The sequence below is a fragment of the Brassica napus genome, chromosome C5 (genome assembly GCF_020379485.1).
Source record: "Brassica napus cultivar Da-Ae chromosome C5, Da-Ae, whole genome shotgun sequence".
In the NCBI taxonomy this organism is placed as follows: domain Eukaryota; kingdom Viridiplantae; phylum Streptophyta; class Magnoliopsida; order Brassicales; family Brassicaceae; genus Brassica; species Brassica napus.
Window position 1 is genome coordinate 52,871,737 of NC_063448.1, and position 17,919 is coordinate 52,889,655.

The window sequence follows — 17,919 nt, forward strand, 5'->3', positions numbered from 1 at the left end:
TGTTAGAAATGTAGACAACAACGTCTCTACTAACAGATTGAAAAAACCGGAAAACAGATGCACACACGTAGACAAATATGTATACAGATATACATCAAGCCATCTTTAAAGTTAAAAAAAAAAAAAATTCAAGCAATCTTTAAACTCATTGGTAGAATCAATAATAACTTTTATCGCTAACTTTTTTTTTTGGTAAGAGTAGGTAATCCGCGATCGAGGTCAATCGACTAGTTTCACGAAACCCACGGCACTCTATTTATTCGTGCCATTTAAGATAGTCCGGATGACTAACAGAGATCGAACCAGAATTTCGCCGTATTAGGTTTTTATTTTACTCAAGCGCCACTGAACCACCGCCACTAGTTTGTATCACTAATTTTACTTACGAGTTTTCTAGCTATATATTATTAGTAAAAAAGATTGTGGTATTTCTGTATAAAAAGTATATTTTTTCAAAGTTCATTCCCATTAACATAACGTGTTTTGCTTATTCGGTCGTTACCACTTGCGCTCTATAAATTGACCAAGCTTAATTTCGTCTTTGCTTCAAAATCTCCATAACACATTTCTCGTTCTTTGTAGCTCGCTTCATCTCATCTTTCTGTCTCTAGAGATGGAGGGCGTTAGGGTTTCTCTTGCTTGCGCTCTTCTTCTTTTTGTAGTCTCTTCAATAGCTTCTGCAGCCATTGTCGAACACACCTTCAACGTAACCATACATTCTTCCTCCTCTTCTAATATATATAAATATAGATTTTGCATGCATCTTATTAGAACTTTTATATATGTGAAAATCTGATTCATGTTTTTTACCATATCTTGTGATTTTACTTATATTAAAGGTGAATCGTAGCATGTGAAATATGAGTTTGTATTACCAACTAGTGACCAAGTGATAGCTAACGACGTGAGAGATACTTGGGTTTTGACAGGTACAAAACTTAACCATCTCTCGGCTGTGCAAACGGCAAGTGATAACGGTTGTTAATGGAAGCCTGCCTGGACCAACGGTACGCGTCAAGGAGGGTGACTCGCTCGTTATACACGTCATTAACAATTCCCCTCACAACATCACAATTCATTGGTATTCATTCACTTAAGTTCTTTTATTTTTTTTTTGACAAAATCATTGGTATTCACTTAATTAATAGATACTATATAAACTTCGTATTATATTAGCTATTACTTAAATTATGCGTGATTTCGTATTGGTTTTCTGACTTTACTAGACGCTAGCCTTCATATTTCCTCAATTAGCTGTTTCCCTTTTTCCCATATAATACACTCTATATAATCTATTGTCTTTGACGTTATAGAAAATATAGAGACTTAGGGAGAAGACATTTGATTTTATTGGTTTTCCTTATGGACTTTAAAGTTATGAAATCACAATTAACCAACTAAAAGTTTATATTATTTTTGTTCAGTGATTACGATTTCAATTTTGGTTTAGGGCTAAGAAACAAGAAGACCTAGACACTAACAAAACATGCATACCCACGAAATAATGATTTTCAACCAACCTGTTTCTCTATCTTAGATTTTATTTATTTGTATATCCAACTAAGTTAAAACAAATTAAATTTGAATTAAAATTTGGTTTAGTTTGTTAGCTAATTTAGAAAATGTTAATCAGCCTAATTCAGTTTCGTGAAACATGATTATTTCAATTTGGAAATAGTTTCAAATAAAATAAACTTTTAGGTGTTTCTTTACTCTCCTTTAATTTCCATTTCCATTTCCATATAATCTTAGAAACTAAGAAAATAAAACACTATATAAATCCAAATAAAATCAAACAAACTTGGGTTGCGTTGGTTAATTAGGTTATCATAATACCAAAAAATAATACCAAAACAAAGTTGACCATCCATATTTTTTTCCTGTCGTCTAATTGACCATCAATACTTAAAGTTCAAATCCTGGCATACTAATTAATTAATATATCATAGTGTTTGAATATGAATAGACTGTATGTCGTAATATTTTTGCATACACGCAGGCACGGGATATTCCATAGACTGACGGTTTGGGCGGATGGACCGAGCATGATAACGCAATGCCCAATCCAGCCAGCTGGTCATCGCTACGCTTACAGGTTCAACATCACAGGCCAAGAAGGTACCTTGTGGTGGCACGCACATTCGTCTTTCTTACGCGCCACCGTCTACGGTGCTATCATCATCCGCCCTAAATCCGGTCACTCTTACCCGTTTCCCAAACCCCACAAAGAAGTTCCCATCATATTCGGTATGTCTCAACAAAATAATTTGTTTTTATTTAATTGCTATCAAAATACATATTCAAATAGTTAAACCAAACTTTAGTAGTTCAGCTGGTGAATAATGCGAAAGGATGTTGGTCGTGTTTCGACTTGTATTTTAAAGTACTTAGCCAAAAGTCTTCTATAATTTTTTTTTTCTTTTTTTTTTATAATTTTAATTATTAGTATTATTAATATTAAGTTCAAATTGTAATATTAAACAGGTGAATGGTGGAACACCGACGTAGTCGCGTTAGAAGAGGCTGCTATCGCCACCGGAGTTCCTCCAAACAATTCCGACGCCTATACGATCAATGGCCTGCCAGGAAACCTATATCCATGTTCCAAAGACAGTAAGTATTACCAAATTAATCACTATCTAAGGAGAAACATTTTTTGGTATTCACTTGATTGAAAGAATAACCGAATGACAAGTTATAGCACGGATAGATTCAATTTTTTTTTTTTTTTTTTTTTTTTTACTATCTCACTTTTTACATTCATGTCATTTTGGAAGGGTCCTTTTTCTTATTTTACATGTTATTGGTGATGGAATGCTAGAAATTATAAAGTATGTGCACTAGAAGTAATCATATTAGCCAGTGGAGGTTTAAATAAGTTGAGTGTGATATTGACTACATGCATGTTCTGTCACAATTTTTTTCGGGACAATTTATTACATGTTATAATAATTATTACATGTTATTAACATGATTACAATGCTATAATAATTATTTTTAAAGCATAGTGAACGCTAACATGAAAATGCATACTAATCTAGTAATCTTCTCGCTAATTACATAATACCCGGATGCGTTTTTTTAAACCTTTGTATGCGTAGAATTACGCAATAAACATAAAAAACAAGTTGGTTTCACAAATTCCATACCACTGTCTAATATTATGACATTCTTATCTAATATAATATGGTTATGTAGTGAAAGAAAAATTTATTGCCGGTTACTAATCAAATTTTATCTAATGATCATTTGCAATCTAACCATTTATTTTTCTAAAATGACAAAAAAAAAACAGGAATGTTTAACCTAGACGTGGTAAAAGGAAAGTTATATTTACTCCGCATCATAAACGCGGCAATGAACATGCAACTGTTTTTCAAGATAGCCAATCACAAGCTGACAGTTGTCGCAGCCGACGCAGTCTACACCAAACCTTACCTCACCGACGTCATCGTCATCGCACCGGGTCAAACCGTTGACGCGCTGCTCCACGCCGATCAGTCTATCGGTTCATCCTACTACATGGCGGCTCATCCTTACGCCAGCACACCCCTCGTGCCGTTCCCCAACACAACCACCAGAGGCGTCATCCACTACATCGGCGGCGCGTCGAAAACACGCAGAACAAAGCGCGTGTTGATGCCGAAGCTGCCTTCTTTCTTCGACACGCCAACTGCTCACAGGTTCTACTCTAATCTGACAAGCTTGGTCGGTGGACCACACTGGGTCCCAGTGCCTCACCACGTAGACGAGGAGATGCTCGTAACCATCGGGCTCGGGCTAGAGGCTTGCGCTAAATGTCCGAATTCGAAATTCGCTGCTTCGATGAACAACCACTCATTCGTCTTACCCAAAAAGCTATCCATCTTGGAAGCGGTTTTCCACGGCGTGGACGGCATTTTCACGCCTGATTTTCCAAACCAGCCTCCGGTTAAGTTCGATTACACTGACCCGAACATAACCCAGACAAGCCCGGGACTCTTGTTCGTTCACAAATCAACGAGCGCGAAGGTATTGAAATTCAATACAACGGTGGATTTGGTGCTGCAGAACCACGCGCTTCTCGCGGCTGAGAATCACCCCATGCATCTCCATGGGTTTAACTTCCACGTGTTGGCTCAAGGGTTCGGTAATTATGACCCGACCCGTGATCGGAGCAAGTACAATCTCGTCAACCCCCAGTTCCGTAATACCTTGGCTGTGCCTGTTGGTGGGTGGGCCGTGGTCCGTTTCAGAGCTGATAACCCAGGTAAACTCTCTATCCAACTCTTTGTACCAAAATTTAATTTGAACCGGACTCCTGTTTATAATAAATAAAGTTTCACTCGAGTTGACTACTCTAGTAGTCTAGTTGAATACTCCTATGTTATATGATACATGTTATGTTGATACATCATGCATGAAGCTAAGGTTTGGAAACATTGTTCAGGTGCGTGGATTATGCATTGTCATATCGATGTTCACTTGCCATTTGGATTAGGGATGGTGTTTGTGGTTGAGAACGGACCAACGAAGTCGACCAGCTTGCCACCGCCACCTCCTGATCTTCCGAGATGTTAAACAATATAAATAGCTTTCTTGAAAACAGTAATAAAAATATTACTCAGGGCAAGGGAAATAAAGTTTGGCTCAAGCTAACTGGGATTTGTTTTATTTGTTTGATTTGATTGATCACATTTGTTTTGATGTCATGTAGTCGATAATAAATGTTGAATTTGTAGTCCATTCAAATGTTGTGTATGTGGGTAAATTGTATATAAATTTTATTGTTCTACTACTATTATCAATTTCTCAACTTTTGGTTTAGGTACCTGATAGTCTGATACCTCACAAGGAACGTAATTTAGCCTGGTTTAGTTTGAAATGAACACTTGGCTCCGTAATTTAACTCCGGTTTAGTTTCATACCGGTATTGGGATTTACCGGTTCTCGGTTCCAAATTTTGGAAGAAGCCCAATACTATCGAAATAAACAAGAGCCGTCAGATAAGCATCGCAAATACGAACCGTTAGAGTTGGGCCCTAAAGGCCCAATATCATCAAAGTAAATAAGAGCCGTCAGATCAGCAAGTAAGCAAAAACTAAGAACCGTTAGATTCAGATCACTAAGAAGAAGCCCTAGATTCATTTTATCCTCTACCCATTTCGTATAGTATAAAAACACTGAAACCAAAACCCTAGTTCCTTTCTGTTATCTCCATCACTCTTCTGCAGACAAAGAGAAAACTCGAGTCTCATCACGTGAGCAACAATGGTGAAGGCAACAAAGGCAGAGAAGAAGATCGCTTACGACGCGAAGCTATGCCAGCTCATCGACGAGTTCACCCAGATTCTTGTCGTTGCCGCCGACAACGTTGGATCGACTCAGCTCCAGAACATCAGGAAGGGTCTTCGTGGAGACTCAGTGGTGCTCATGGGGAAGAACACTATGATGAAGCGTTCCGTTAAGATTCACGCCGAGAACACCGGAAACACTGCAATCCTCAATCTGATGCCCCTTCTTCAGGTAAATTCACGCTTTGAGATTTTCTCTTAGCTGGCAAAAGTTTAGACTTTTATTGAAAGTTTAGATTCTTATTGAAAGCTTAGATTTTTATTTAAAGTTTTGATTTTTTTATTAAAAGTTTTGATTTTTATTGAAAGTTTTGATTTTTATTTGAATGGTTATGTGTTTTGTGTATAGGGAAACGTTGGTTTGATCTTCACCAAGGGTGACCTCAAGGAAGTGAGTGAGGAAGTTGCCAAGTACAAGGTTTGTTAGTTTCATATATAGCTGTTAGCTGCTCTGTTCTTATTACATCAAATTGGATTGAGATTGAACTCTCTCTTTTATGTCTGTCTTTGTAATATGAACAGGTTGGTGCTCCTGCTCGTGTGGGTTTGGTTGCACCTATTGATGTGGTTGTCCAGCCTGGTAACACTGGTCTCGATCCATCTCAGACATCTTTCTTCCAGGTTTGTTTAATCATGTTTTGTAATACTCTCGACTTGTTGAAGTTTTATTAGCTTATTAATGTGTTTTTTTTTTGGGTTTTTGTAGGTTCTTAACATCCCAACTAAGATTAACAAGGGAACAGTCGAAATCATCACCCCTGTTGAGCTCATCAAGCAAGGTGACAAGGTCGGTTCTTCCGAGGCTGCTCTTCTAGCCAAGCTCGGCATCAGGCCGTTCTCGTACGGTCTTGTTGTCCAGTCGGTTTACGACAATGGCTCAGTCTTCAGCCCTGAGGTTCTTGATCTTACGGAAGATGACCTTGTCCAAAAGTTTGCCGCTGGTATCTCCATGGTCACTTCCTTGGCCCTAGCCATCTCTTTCCCTACCCTTGCTGCTGCTCCGCATATGTTCATCAACGCCTACAAGAATGCATTGGCTATCTCAGTTGCTACTGAGTACACTTTCCCACAGGCAGAGAAGGTCAAAGAGTTCTTGAAGGTTAGTCAATCAAATTAAGTAACTTGTCAAAAAAAAAATAAGTTTGATTTGTTTGGCTTAATTGTTTGTGTGTTGGATGTTAATGCAGGATCCTAGCAAGTTTGCTGTTGCTGTAGCGGCTGTGTCTGCTGATGCAGGTGGTGGTGCTTCAGCTGGAGCTGCCAAGGTGGAGGAGAAGAAGGAAGTGGTTGAGGAATCAGATGAAGAAGACTACGGTGGTTTTGACATGTTCGGTGATGAATAGAGATCACTATCAAGTCTGCCAAGTTCACCTTGTTGTCTTTGCTATAAGTGCTGCTTCGTTTGTAGTATGATCTTTACATTTTTCTTGATTTTGGCCACTTGCTATTGTCTTTCTAGTTTGAATACGTTTCGAACTTCGAGTTGTTTTGATCATTTCTTTATTAGTCTCCGCTCTTTAATTTCTCAAGTGTTATATCACTGTTTATATAGCGAAGATAAAGACATAAAAACATCATACTTACAGACAATGAAACCAGATTAATATAATCCATAATCTAATAATCTTTATAACTTTGTAAGTTTTTTGGTTAGACTAATCATCAATTGACCGACCTAATAAGTTCTTATATGCGTGCACGGCACATCAGAAAATGAAATTAAAATCACAATATTACTCAGCAATGAGTCGATGACTACGAGAGGATGAGAGAGACGTTTCCTTCAGGGTTAAGAAAAGGAAGAAGATTGTTATTTAATCTTTCTTCCGTTCTTTTTATTCACATAAACCAACCAGACAGAAAAAAAAAAAACAGCAAGACAAAGATGTTCAAACCTATGAGTTTCGACAATGAAGTTGAACTTTTTGGAGATTCGAAGCTGATCAACGAAGGCTCTTCGATTCAGCTGACAAACTCTGTGAGTGGAAGCGAGGGAAGAGTCGTTTACAAGGAACCCATCAATCTTAGCAACTCGTTATCTTTCTCGAGTTACTTCTCGTTTTCCATGCCTAATGAGACCGATGACGTCATGGCTTTCGTAATGGTTCCAACTAGTTTGGATCTTAGTCTGTTCGGTAATAAAAACAACAACAGTTCATCTGCCTTAGGGTTTCTGTCTGAGTACGCAAAGAAGGAGACAGTTGTGGCTTTTGAGTTTGATATTTCCAATAGAGGAAACCGTGCGAGAATCTTGTTAGGTAAACCTGAATCTTCTGAAGTTAGAAACCTTTCGTTTGAGGGTGACTTGTTGATGATGGAGAATGGAGGGACGTTGAGCTGTATGATTGATTATGAGGCGAGTTTGAAGAGAATGATGGTTCGGTTCAGAAAATTAGGTACGAGGAAGATGTTGGATCCGTTCTTTGATTTCTCTGTAGACTTGGGGGAGCTATGGAATGGTGGTGAGTTCATGGTGGGTTTAAGCTCTTCAAACGGGAACTCTTCCGAGGCACATGTTCTCCATTCATGGAACTTTGACACAAGGCATCCAACGCCGGTGTGTGAGCCTCCTCCGATGTGGATGCATCCTCAACCGAGTGAACCTTTTGAAGGATGAAACTTTCATATGCGGGGAAGAGGGTCCAGAGGGAAGTGCGAGTATGTAGAGAGTGCTTGGTGCATTTTGGGTGCAGTATGTTGAGCATTAGGGAGTAATATGCTATGATTAATGAAGTGAGGAATGTGCTATGAGTATTGTGGTGGTTGATGTTGAAGAGCGAAAGTAGTGAAGAGTTTTGTGTTGTTTAAGAAGCTTGTCTTGTGTTTGTGGTGTGAATGTAGAGTCTTCTTCTGCTTTTTCTTGTGTTGTCTTTCTATCAAGTGTTACTTATGTTTCTGGTTTCATATGTAAAATAGCTATGAGAAGAAGCCATAAGCTTATTGATACCGTGAAGTTTACTTTGTTGTTGATGTTTTTCTTGATCCCACTTGGATTATGTTTTATGCATTTAACACCCTTTTGGAACCAACGAAAGTGGCCCAAGTTATTATGCGAGTTCACATATAAACCTCAATAAAGAGGAAAGTAGAAATTATAGTAGCATATAAAGTGTTCTTAGAAGTCAGCGCTCTAACCCATTTTTAACTGATCCTCCTTGCCTAATCAATAGATTACAAATGTTTTAACAACTGTGTTTGCAACATGTAATGTTAATAACTACACTAAACCAGTGTTGGTAACTCAAAGCAATCACCCGGAGGAGATGCCTAAGTATAATATAACGCAGAGACCTGAGAGACTCGTTATGCTGCTCTTTACTTCCTCAAGCTCACTTTCATCTTGTGTTGATGACTTCTTGATTCCACAAACTGAAATCAAACTTCTTGCTCGCGTAAAAACATGGATTAAGTTCAGCTAGAGGAGAAGTTCAGCCGATGAATCGTCCGTTTGAATCCCATGGCCGAGTTTCAAAAGACTTGCCAATGATGCTTCGTTTATCACTCACAGTTCCACCTTCTATCTCGTACTCTGGAAAGTAATCAATGAATGCTTTTGTGCCCAACTCATCCACTCCATTGAACAAGAAATCTCTCAGCAACGCCTGTTTTTTTTTTTCAAAATCCATTTATTAGCAAATTAATGGGGACAACAAGTGAAGCACTAATGAGATCAGTCATAATTACCTTCGCCTTTGCTTCACCAAGTAGTTTCCTAAGAAGAGCATGTCCAGGATCCTGCCAACACCAGACAATATCCACTGTAAGAACAAATACAGATCCATTAAAAAGGTAACTAACTAGTCACCTTCTGTGCTCGCCAAGTCAGGTATTTGTGCTGTGCTTCACGGTTAGCTCTCACCTGAGATGGCTCCATCTCCTCTTTCACTTGGATTGTCATCTCAAGCCATGCCTGTAAGGTAATATAAATGATAGATTAACTCATGCTTTACTGTTAAACTTTAGCTTTTGGCCGGCAGCACCTAGATTCGATTCGAGGAGTATACCTGATAGTATTCAAGGAAGGCAGAGAACAAAGCGTTATGTTTTTCGTGGCTAGAAGAAAACCTGGTCCACATCACCAAAGGCGAAAAGAACTTTATGGATTCACCAGTCAGTTTTCCTCCCCATGGGAAAATCTGCAAGAAAACCTCAGATCACTCCATCTATATGATGATTACTACTTCATACACACATGCAGTTGAATCATTTAGTACAATTTTCTTGTAGCTCACCTCATCATATTTGTGGTATATGGACATAATGTTTTTGTAATACTTGTCTTGGTAATTCGTATGGTCAGTCAATTGATGCAAAGGATTTAGATCCCTAAAGAAGAGCACACAGTAAGATTTTTGGACAACACAGACATGATTGATCCCACCATGACTATAAAATCAAAGAAGAAGATAACTTACAAGACCACTATGTTCATGTTGGCAGATGTGAAGAAGTTAGCACAGAATATAGGTATATCATACTCTGGCTTCATGAAACCAGCAAAGTCAAAAACCTGCATATCATACCCAATATGAAAAAAAAAACTGAAAAAAAACAGTTGAGAATTCAAATAATCATTACTCGCTCAATGGTAAGGAATGGAGTGTAAAGGAACATCTTTTAAACCTTCTTGAAAGTCATATCCACAGAGATAAATGCAATCAATTTGTACACACATGATATAATACCTGAATAGTCTCGTTCTCGATGGCCATGCTCCGCAAGAGCCTAATCTTTGGAGATTTGAAAGCAAGCATTTGAAGTTGTGTTTTACCATCAAGTCCTGTCATGCTGCTATACCTCTCCTGAAACAGTTTCATGATCAAAACTCAGAAGAGGTTTACACAAGCATCCTTTAACAGTCAAGTTATTACGTGTTTTGCTAAAAACAAAACAAAAAATGTATTGATTAAGTAGTTATACGTGTTGCCACAGTTAAAGATACTTGGATCAAGATTGTCATAACCAGAATGTTTTTTTTTTGATACACAGATAAACAAGACAGCTAAGGATGTTCATAGGGTAGGCAAAAAAAAAAAAAAGAGAGAGAGAATACTCTCCCTACACTAACACTGAACAGTACCTGGAGAGGTGAAGGTTCAAGAACGACCCTCTTTATAGTTTCTTGCAGAGCAGACTCGGCGAATTTCTTATATGAAACAGCAGAGACTCTGAATGAGAATCTCTGATGTTTACTTCTCAACGAGATATTTCTGTTCTTAGAGATTGTTGAGATAAGCACAGAAGGGTTTGCTGCCTTGAAGCACGTCCCAAATGAAGATCCAAACTCCATTGATAAAGCTAAGTAGAACACTCAGCACACGCAAAAAAGGTTAGTAGAATGCATCCTTACTCTGTCTCTTTCCCCTCAACAGTCAACTCACAAGATAAAAGCGAAGTTGAGCTGCTGAAGAAAGGAAGAAGATGAAGAAGTAGAACTGGATACGGATCTGAGCAAAATCATTACTTTGAAATTTCATTTATTTTTTTTCAAAAAAATGAATATTCAGATTCATTTTCAGGATCGGGCTATCAGAAGTGACACCCGACCCGATCCAAAAAAACCGAACCGAAATCCGAACCGAAGTAGCAGAATATTCGAACGGGTATTGAATTAGGAGAGATTGGATATCCGAACCCGAATGGGTAATATCCGAACCCGAATGGGTATCCGAAAATAACCGAACATATGTATAATTAACCTTATATTACTAGTTTACATCTCTCATTTTATATAAAATATTTAAATTGATACTACACATATTTTAAGTTCATATGATATACATACAATTACGGAGAAAATGATTTGCTACTCACTTAAAATGCATGTCAATTTTTTTTTATTTCAGGGATTAACAAAAAGTTGCATCCAAAGTTTAAAAACAATAACCAAATTAACGTCTTTTTAGTTTCAAAATGTTATGTCCAAATCTATTAACCATTCAATCTACCAAAAATAAAAAATTAGTTAAGTGAAAGTTATATTTTTAAATACAAGAAATTTGAGAAATGAAAATTTAATTTTGTTTTTTCGAAATCTAAATATCCGAACCCGATCCGAAATAACTGAACCCGAATTAAAAATATCTGAACCCGACCCGAAGTACAGAAATACCCGAACGGGTTCTACACCTCTATACCGAAATACCCGAAAATCCGAAATATCCGAACCCGAACAGATACCCGAACGCCAACCCATTTGAAAAGTCTGCACAAGACATTCTGCAAGAAAAAACATAGGCTTCGAATGGTAAAAGCAGTTCAAGCAGGACAGATCATGCAGATCAAGCATGACAAGTGCAGATCAAACAGGACAAGTGCAGATCAAACGGATCATGCATGAGAGAACCAGATCAAATATTTTATTATAACTTATAAATGACAAAATCAGTTCAAAACTATAGATCATATATTAAAACAATAAAAATGACACTTAGATATCTAAACAAATATCTTAGATGTTATAGGATCGGCCGAAATGCCTCTAAATGTTTTATAAGATATTTATACTTCTTTTATTTTCTTATTTATAAAAATTAAATATTATATGACAAAAAATAATAAGTAGAGAATGATAATTTTGTATTGTTAAAGCTGTAAATAAAATAAAATAAAAAATATTATATTCATATAAGTAGATAAATATATTTTTAAAGTTATGTGTTGTAACAAAGTTATTTATTGACTAAACAAAAAAAAAAGCAGATCAACACTACCAAATGTTGGCGGATAAGATCTGCATGCAGATCTCCTGCTTTTTCCACAAAAAGACAAAAAATATCGCATGCAGATCTCCCGTTTGAACTGTTTTTGCAAACAGAATATGGTGAATGGTGAATGCAGTGCGGGAGAACTGCATGTGCAGGAGAACTGAACTCGTCCCCCCGCTCCTCCATTCGGACACATAGACAAGGGTCAATGCTGTGACTGTGAGTCTTGTTTTCTCTGTCCTTGCTGTTTCTTTGGAGTTTTTGCTGGAAACGTAACAGTGAGTCTTAATTACACAACAAACGTAAGAAGACTTTCATTTCTTAAATACTAAGTTATTGGGACTTGTATTTCAACCACGCGGCTTGGGGAAGCTCGCATTGTTTTGTTTCAATGTTTTGAATCATCACGTTCAAATTAATACTAGAAGAAACCTCTTGCTATTCCCTAGTCCCAACTTTAGTGGTTCAGTATGTACAAATAGAAGCGAATCATTGTCTTCCTCAAGACACAGAACTTGGTTTTGTAAACACTCTTCTGCTATTCTTTTTCCTCATTTTTTTTTCATTCCAATGGAGGAAACAAAGTTTAGTCTGAGACTTCTGGTTGATGAGAAGAAAAACAAAGTTGTTCTAGCTGAGGCATGTAGAGATTTTGTTGACGTCCTCTTCAGTCTCCTAACTCTTCCCATGGGCACCATTGTCAGACTTCTCGAGAAGCATAACCTACATCAAATGAGATTAGGATGTTTTCACAACATTTACAAAAGTGTTTCAGATATGACCATCCACGATTTTGAGACCGAGGCTTGCAGAACTATGTTGCTTTATCCGAAGAGCACTAAGGAGATCCATTGCAGGAGACTGAAGCTGAACATTGATGATACTGAGGCTACAAAATTCTTCATATGCCCACTTCATTTTAGTAGGGAAAGTTGTAAGAAGTACAGCAACTTTAACACTTCGAGGTGTAGCTGTGGAAATTTGATGACAAATCAGTTTCAGGTTTCAGAGGAAGACCAGATCGGAAGCCCAATAGGAAATAATGAAGATGGAGTGTTTGTTAGCTGTCGTTCTTCTTACATTATCACTGATAATCTGAGAGTGACACAGAACTCTCTTGGTGTTATTGCAAATGAGCTCAATGTATTAGGATATGCAGATTGTAATGACTTGCAGGAGTTTCTTCTTGATGTTGGCTATAAAGAGGTACCCTTTCTTACTACATAACTCATTTTCCTTCATTGTTATGCATATGATTCTTCATTCTAATTTCATCTAAATGTAGGTGCTGGCTCTACTTGGAAACTTTTTTGCTTCGGAGTTTCCATTATCACTTACGTTCCTCAGCAAACATCTTCTAAAATGGTCTCTTCCTCATGCAGTAAAAGATGAGTGTGTAAAAGGAGGCCATGAATGTAATGTGAAGATATTTGTCAGAAAGTTTGACAGGAAGATTCTCTATGCAGAGTGCAGCCAAGACTTTATTGATTCTCTTCTTGGCCTTCTTGTTCTCCCTCTTGATTTGGCATGGTCATTAACTAATAATAGTCCAGTTCTAGGATGTGTTGGAAATTTATGCCGAAGTGAGTGTAGAGAAGCTTCAGCTTCCACTCCCTGGGAGATACCTTATTATTATACCTGCAGTAAACAAATTCTTGACATTCCTCCTCAGCCAACAGTGGAATATTCCTATCCATGTTCACTCGGTCCTGTACCTCCGGTTCCGAGTTTTGTAAGGCATGTTCAAGGCCCTGTTATCAGAATTATAAGAGTGATACCAATGGACCCAAAAGTTGAGTCTGAGACTCCCTCAAAATATGGTTTTGGGTTTGTGAAGAGAGGTGTGAGGTTTATTGTGTCTGATGATCTGGTTATAACACCGATGAGTTCATCTTCAACCATTGGTTTGTTTATGAAGAGTAAAATCAACAACATGAGTGATTTTGAGGAGCAGGAAATCAACATTTCTAAAGCAGAGGTATGCTTGTAATATTATTGCTTTTACTTTGGGTATGACCCTTTTGCCTCAATATAAACTGTTTATATCTCTGGAACATCCTTTCTTTGCAGCTCATCAACATTCTTAGAGTTTCCTTAATCTCCCGTTCTGCATTAACCAATGGTCTATCAAGCATTTTTGAAAAGGATCCTAAACAGGTGGTTTGCATATGCCAAACAGAAGTTTATTATACTATAATCCTCCAACTTTCAATTTTTTTTTTATATCTCTTTGCCTCTTTATTAATCGTTGTAATTTTCTGAACTTGATGTTCTTACAGGACCTTGCTATTGTTTGAACCTTGCTGAACAACCCATATTCTCTGAAGAAAATCAAATGGAACTGCTTATCTTTGTTATGGTTTTTAGACTATGCTTCAAGCCGTCAACTAGCATTGTTTTTTTTTCTTTTATTCATCTGTTTTCTAAACTCTTTTGATGGTCTTATGTATGGAGTTTATTTTGCTTATTTTAGATCATTGGCCTCTGAACTATTCCTTGTTTTGTCAATCCTTTGGGAGACAATAAAAATATAATCAGCCCTCACAACTAGCAACATTTCATGGGATCAAACCTTATCTCATTATCAGACGAATATATGACCACGTCAACTGAAATCCAGTAGCTATAAATCAAAACAACCTTTTGGCACCCCCAATTGGGTATTGTTAATTTTGAAACTGTAGCTTACAAAATTAGTCTTCTGTATTCAAAGAGTAGGAATGAGATTCATTGCAGAAGGCTTGGTCTGAACATGGATGATACAGAGCCCTCAAAATTCTTTGTATGTCCCTTTTTCTTGAAGAATGATTTGTGCCGCAGTTACAGCAATTTTAACTCCTCCAAGAGCAGATGTGGATAGTGAATGACCAAACAGGTTCAGGTTCCAGGAGAAGTGCAAGCAGGATACCAGATTGGAAATGATGTAGATGGAGCTTTTGTCAGCTACAGATTACTAATCCTTTTGGGAGTCACATGACTCACACTGAATTATGCTGAAAGATGTAGGGTGTGAAGCTCTTTGTAACATGAGATAAATTTTTCTTGAATCAAATACACTTATTGCTCATATGTTTTCTTCTTAAACAAAACATTAACCAGCCGTATGCTCATTTCTTTAATAGGAACTTAAAAATGAATTTGAAACAAATGGAAGCTTCTGTTATGAACTTATAATTCATTTTCCTTTTGCGTTTTGATAACCATTTTATATATATAGACTTAATCTTTAAACCCAAAGTTTGAGCAAAAATCATGGTTAAATAACTTAAAAGTTAAATTCTATGATGTTTCATCAGTAGTAGCCAGTAGGATGTACTGTAAAGTAAAATAGATAACATTAGGGTGTTTTCTAGACACTATCATATAAACCAACTGTTAAATGACTTAAAAGCTAGATCACATATATGATTTGGCCTAACTAGTAGGACGTAAAGTATGTTAAATCCTAGGATCCTTTTCCTTTTGCACCTTCCTTGATCTTTCTGATGGCTGTGAAACCAAAGTTTAGCCTAAAACTCCTCATTGATGAAGAGCAAAACAGAGTTGTTTTGGCCGAGACTTGTAAAGATTTTGCAGATGTACTCTGCAGTCTTTTGACTCTTCCCATGGGAACCATTGTCAGGCTGCTGGAGAAGCATCATCAGAATCCTCAGTCTTCTTCAATCGTAGGTTGCTTTCACAATCTGTACAAAAGTGTTTCAGACATGGACATTGATAATTTCAAGACTCCAGGTTGTAAAAACTTGTTGATGCATCCAAGGAGTATGAAGGAGAGTCATTGCAGGAAGCTAAAGCTGAACGTGGATGACACTGAGGCGACCAAGTTCTTTGTCTGTCCAAATTTTGTTTCTGTGGAGTCTTGCTGTAAGGTTTACAGCAATGTAAGTACGTCAAGATGTAGCTGTGGAAACTCAATGGCACGCGAGTTTCAGGTTGAAGATGGAGAGAAAGACAAAGTGGATGGAGTGTTTCTCAGCTGCAGAACGTCTTATATTGTTACAGATGATATGAGAGTGGCAGTAAACTCTATGGGACTTGTGCTGAATGTTCTCAATGATCTTGGCTATTCTGGTTTTGATAAACTTCAAGAAATGGTTATTGATGTTGGTTTTGAAGAGGTACTTTGACTTTCATTGCCATGTTATGTCTAGGATCATGTTTAAGCCTGGGAAATCAAGTCTTTAGGTTGGGTTCGGTTCGGTTCCTTTCGGGTCCTAGACATTTGGACTTAACTAAGTACTTGAAATTTTTTGGTTCGGTTCAGATCGATTTCTTTCGGTTTATAATCAAAATATCTGTAAAATACTTGTAATTTTCGGGTCCGTAACTGGTCCGGGTCGGTTCTTAGATCTTTTATCAGCAAAACTTATTTTTTTTACTGATTGTTTAAATGTAGGTGCTGACACTTCTAGGGTGTTTATTCACCTCGGATGCTCCATTGACAGACACATTCCTAAGGAAACATTGTATGGCAATGAAGAGTAAAATGTTGACACCACTGGTCCAAGAAACTAGAGTTGCAGGAGAAGTCAATGAAGTTGTCACTTTGAAAGTTTATGTTAGAAAGTCAGACAAAGCGATTCTTTATGCTGAATGCAGAGAAGAGTTTGTTGATTTTCTTTTCACTTTTCTTGTGATACCACTTGAGTTTGCTTGGGAACTCTCTGTTGATGACTCGAACATGGGATGCGTTGGGAATCTGAGGAGAAGCGTGAAAGAGTTGAGCTTTGAGCAGAGAAGAGAAGCCATGCTTCCTTATTACTACAGTTGTCGTATACAGCTTCTTAATGTTGTCATACAAGAAACGCCAGAGTATGAGTGCTTGGTCTCTCGTCGCAGTTATAACAGTAGCAGACTCTCCAAAACCATCAAGAAGAGTGTGCTTGGGGACGGTGAGAGAGTTGCAAAGTTAACTCCAGTGGTGACTTCAGATTCTGCTAGTATTGGACTTGTCAAAGGAGAGACTAACTTCATAGTATCAGATGATCTAGTCGTCACAGCGATGAACTCATCCTCAACAATCTCATTGCTAAGTAAGTTGCAGATGAATATTAGTGATATAGAGGAGCAAGTGATTAGCATTGGCAAAGCTCAGGTATGATACTTTTCTTTACTTCTTTTTTACTCTTTTTGGTTTGTAAAGAAAATCTTGACTTACACTTTGTGTTTTAGGCTATCAGTTTACTGAGAGCTTCTTTGATCACAACCTCTGCATTATCTAATGGTCTCTCCAACTTCCTCTCAAAGATGAAGCTAAAAGAAGCAGCTCCATCAACTTTTAAGATACCAAAATCTGAAAAAATCCTCTGACGCAAAAGGGTCTTTGTTATTCTGCAAGTGTTACCAACTCTGCAATCAAACTTTTTCAATTTAAGTTTATGATTTTGCATTACTGATCCTTACCTCTTTCTCTTCTATGTTACTGATCAAGTTGTTATCAAGCAATGGATTACTTTAGTTAGATGTTCAGGGTCTTTCCATTGGCATTCATCAATCCCTTAGAATGTGACTAATGAAGTATAACTATTTAAACAAAGAACCATCAAAATCCGTTGTAGTCTAGCTGGTCAGGATACTCGGCTCTCACCCGAGAGACCCGGGTTCGAATCCCGGCAACGGAGTCTTTTTTTGTGATTTGTTTCCTTTTTTTTGGCTCTATGTTAATTCGAAAATTCTTGAAACTCTGAGCTCCGTCCATGTTCGGAGCACGCCTCGCAGATATTTTGATAATTTAACATTTCAAATTTTTTTTTGCCTACCTGGCCCCATATTTACTCATTTTCAATTTTATTTATTTAGACAGTAAAGGAAAAAGACAATAAACGAAGTTGTCGACATAATTAAAATTTTTCTTTCCGCCAACAATATTTTTTCCTGGT

General features: G+C 37.5%; 6 protein-coding genes and 1 non-coding gene across 7 annotated transcripts; 6 read left to right on the plus strand and 1 right to left on the minus strand.

The window, feature by feature from the left end:
• The first annotated feature begins 436 nt into the window (after positions 1–436).
• Positions 437–5,343, plus strand: LOC125587928 (laccase-7-like). Its single transcript, XM_048759327.1, has 6 exons — positions 437–706; positions 930–1,081; positions 2,000–2,247; positions 2,485–2,613; positions 3,296–4,249; positions 4,430–5,343. The coding sequence occupies exons 1-6, from the start codon at positions 614–616 to the stop codon at positions 4,558–4,560; spliced, it is 1,707 nt and encodes a 568-aa protein (XP_048615284.1). The 5' UTR covers positions 437–613; the 3' UTR covers positions 4,561–5,343.
• On the plus strand, positions 5,133–6,856 carry LOC125587930 (60S acidic ribosomal protein P0-2-like). The gene is made up of 5 exons (XM_048759329.1): positions 5,133–5,505; positions 5,683–5,751; positions 5,856–5,954; positions 6,040–6,432; positions 6,521–6,856. The coding sequence occupies exons 1-5, from the start codon at positions 5,251–5,253 to the stop codon at positions 6,674–6,676; spliced, it is 972 nt and encodes a 323-aa protein (XP_048615286.1). The 5' UTR covers positions 5,133–5,250; the 3' UTR covers positions 6,677–6,856.
• Positions 6,857–7,053: 197 nt separating this feature from the next.
• LOC125587931 (flt3 receptor-interacting lectin-like) lies at positions 7,054–8,307 on the plus strand. Its single transcript, XM_048759330.1, has one exon. It carries the CDS (start codon positions 7,099–7,101, stop codon positions 7,948–7,950), a length of 852 nt encoding a protein of 283 aa, XP_048615287.1. The 5' UTR covers positions 7,054–7,098; the 3' UTR covers positions 7,951–8,307.
• Positions 8,308–8,455: 148 nt separating this feature from the next.
• Positions 8,456–10,806, minus strand: LOC125587929 (phytochromobilin:ferredoxin oxidoreductase, chloroplastic-like). Its single transcript, XM_048759328.1, has 8 exons — positions 10,414–10,806; positions 10,019–10,135; positions 9,749–9,843; positions 9,566–9,659; positions 9,338–9,469; positions 9,139–9,243; positions 9,018–9,068; positions 8,456–8,935 (listed from the first exon to the last, which is right to left on the minus strand). Exons 1-8 carry the CDS (start codon positions 10,621–10,623, stop codon positions 8,762–8,764), a joined length of 978 nt encoding a protein of 325 aa, XP_048615285.1. The 5' UTR covers positions 10,624–10,806; the 3' UTR covers positions 8,456–8,761.
• A 1,001-nt stretch (positions 10,807–11,807) lies between these two features.
• LOC111215956 lies at positions 11,808–15,119 on the plus strand. The gene is made up of 2 exons (XM_048759336.1): positions 11,808–13,246; positions 13,326–15,119. The coding sequence occupies exons 1-2, from the start codon at positions 12,611–12,613 to the stop codon at positions 14,028–14,030; spliced, it is 1,341 nt and encodes a 446-aa protein (XP_048615293.1). The 5' UTR covers positions 11,808–12,610; the 3' UTR covers positions 14,031–15,119.
• A 347-nt stretch (positions 15,120–15,466) lies between these two features.
• LOC125587935 lies at positions 15,467–17,900 on the plus strand. Its single transcript, XM_048759334.1, has 2 exons — positions 15,467–16,158; positions 16,437–17,900. Exons 1-2 carry the CDS (start codon positions 15,526–15,528, stop codon positions 17,139–17,141), a joined length of 1,338 nt encoding a protein of 445 aa, XP_048615291.1. The 5' UTR covers positions 15,467–15,525; the 3' UTR covers positions 17,142–17,900.
• On the plus strand, positions 17,589–17,661 carry TRNAE-CUC. The gene has a single exon. It is a non-coding gene; the product is annotated as a tRNA-Glu (tRNA).
• Positions 17,901–17,919: the final 19 nt, after the last annotated feature.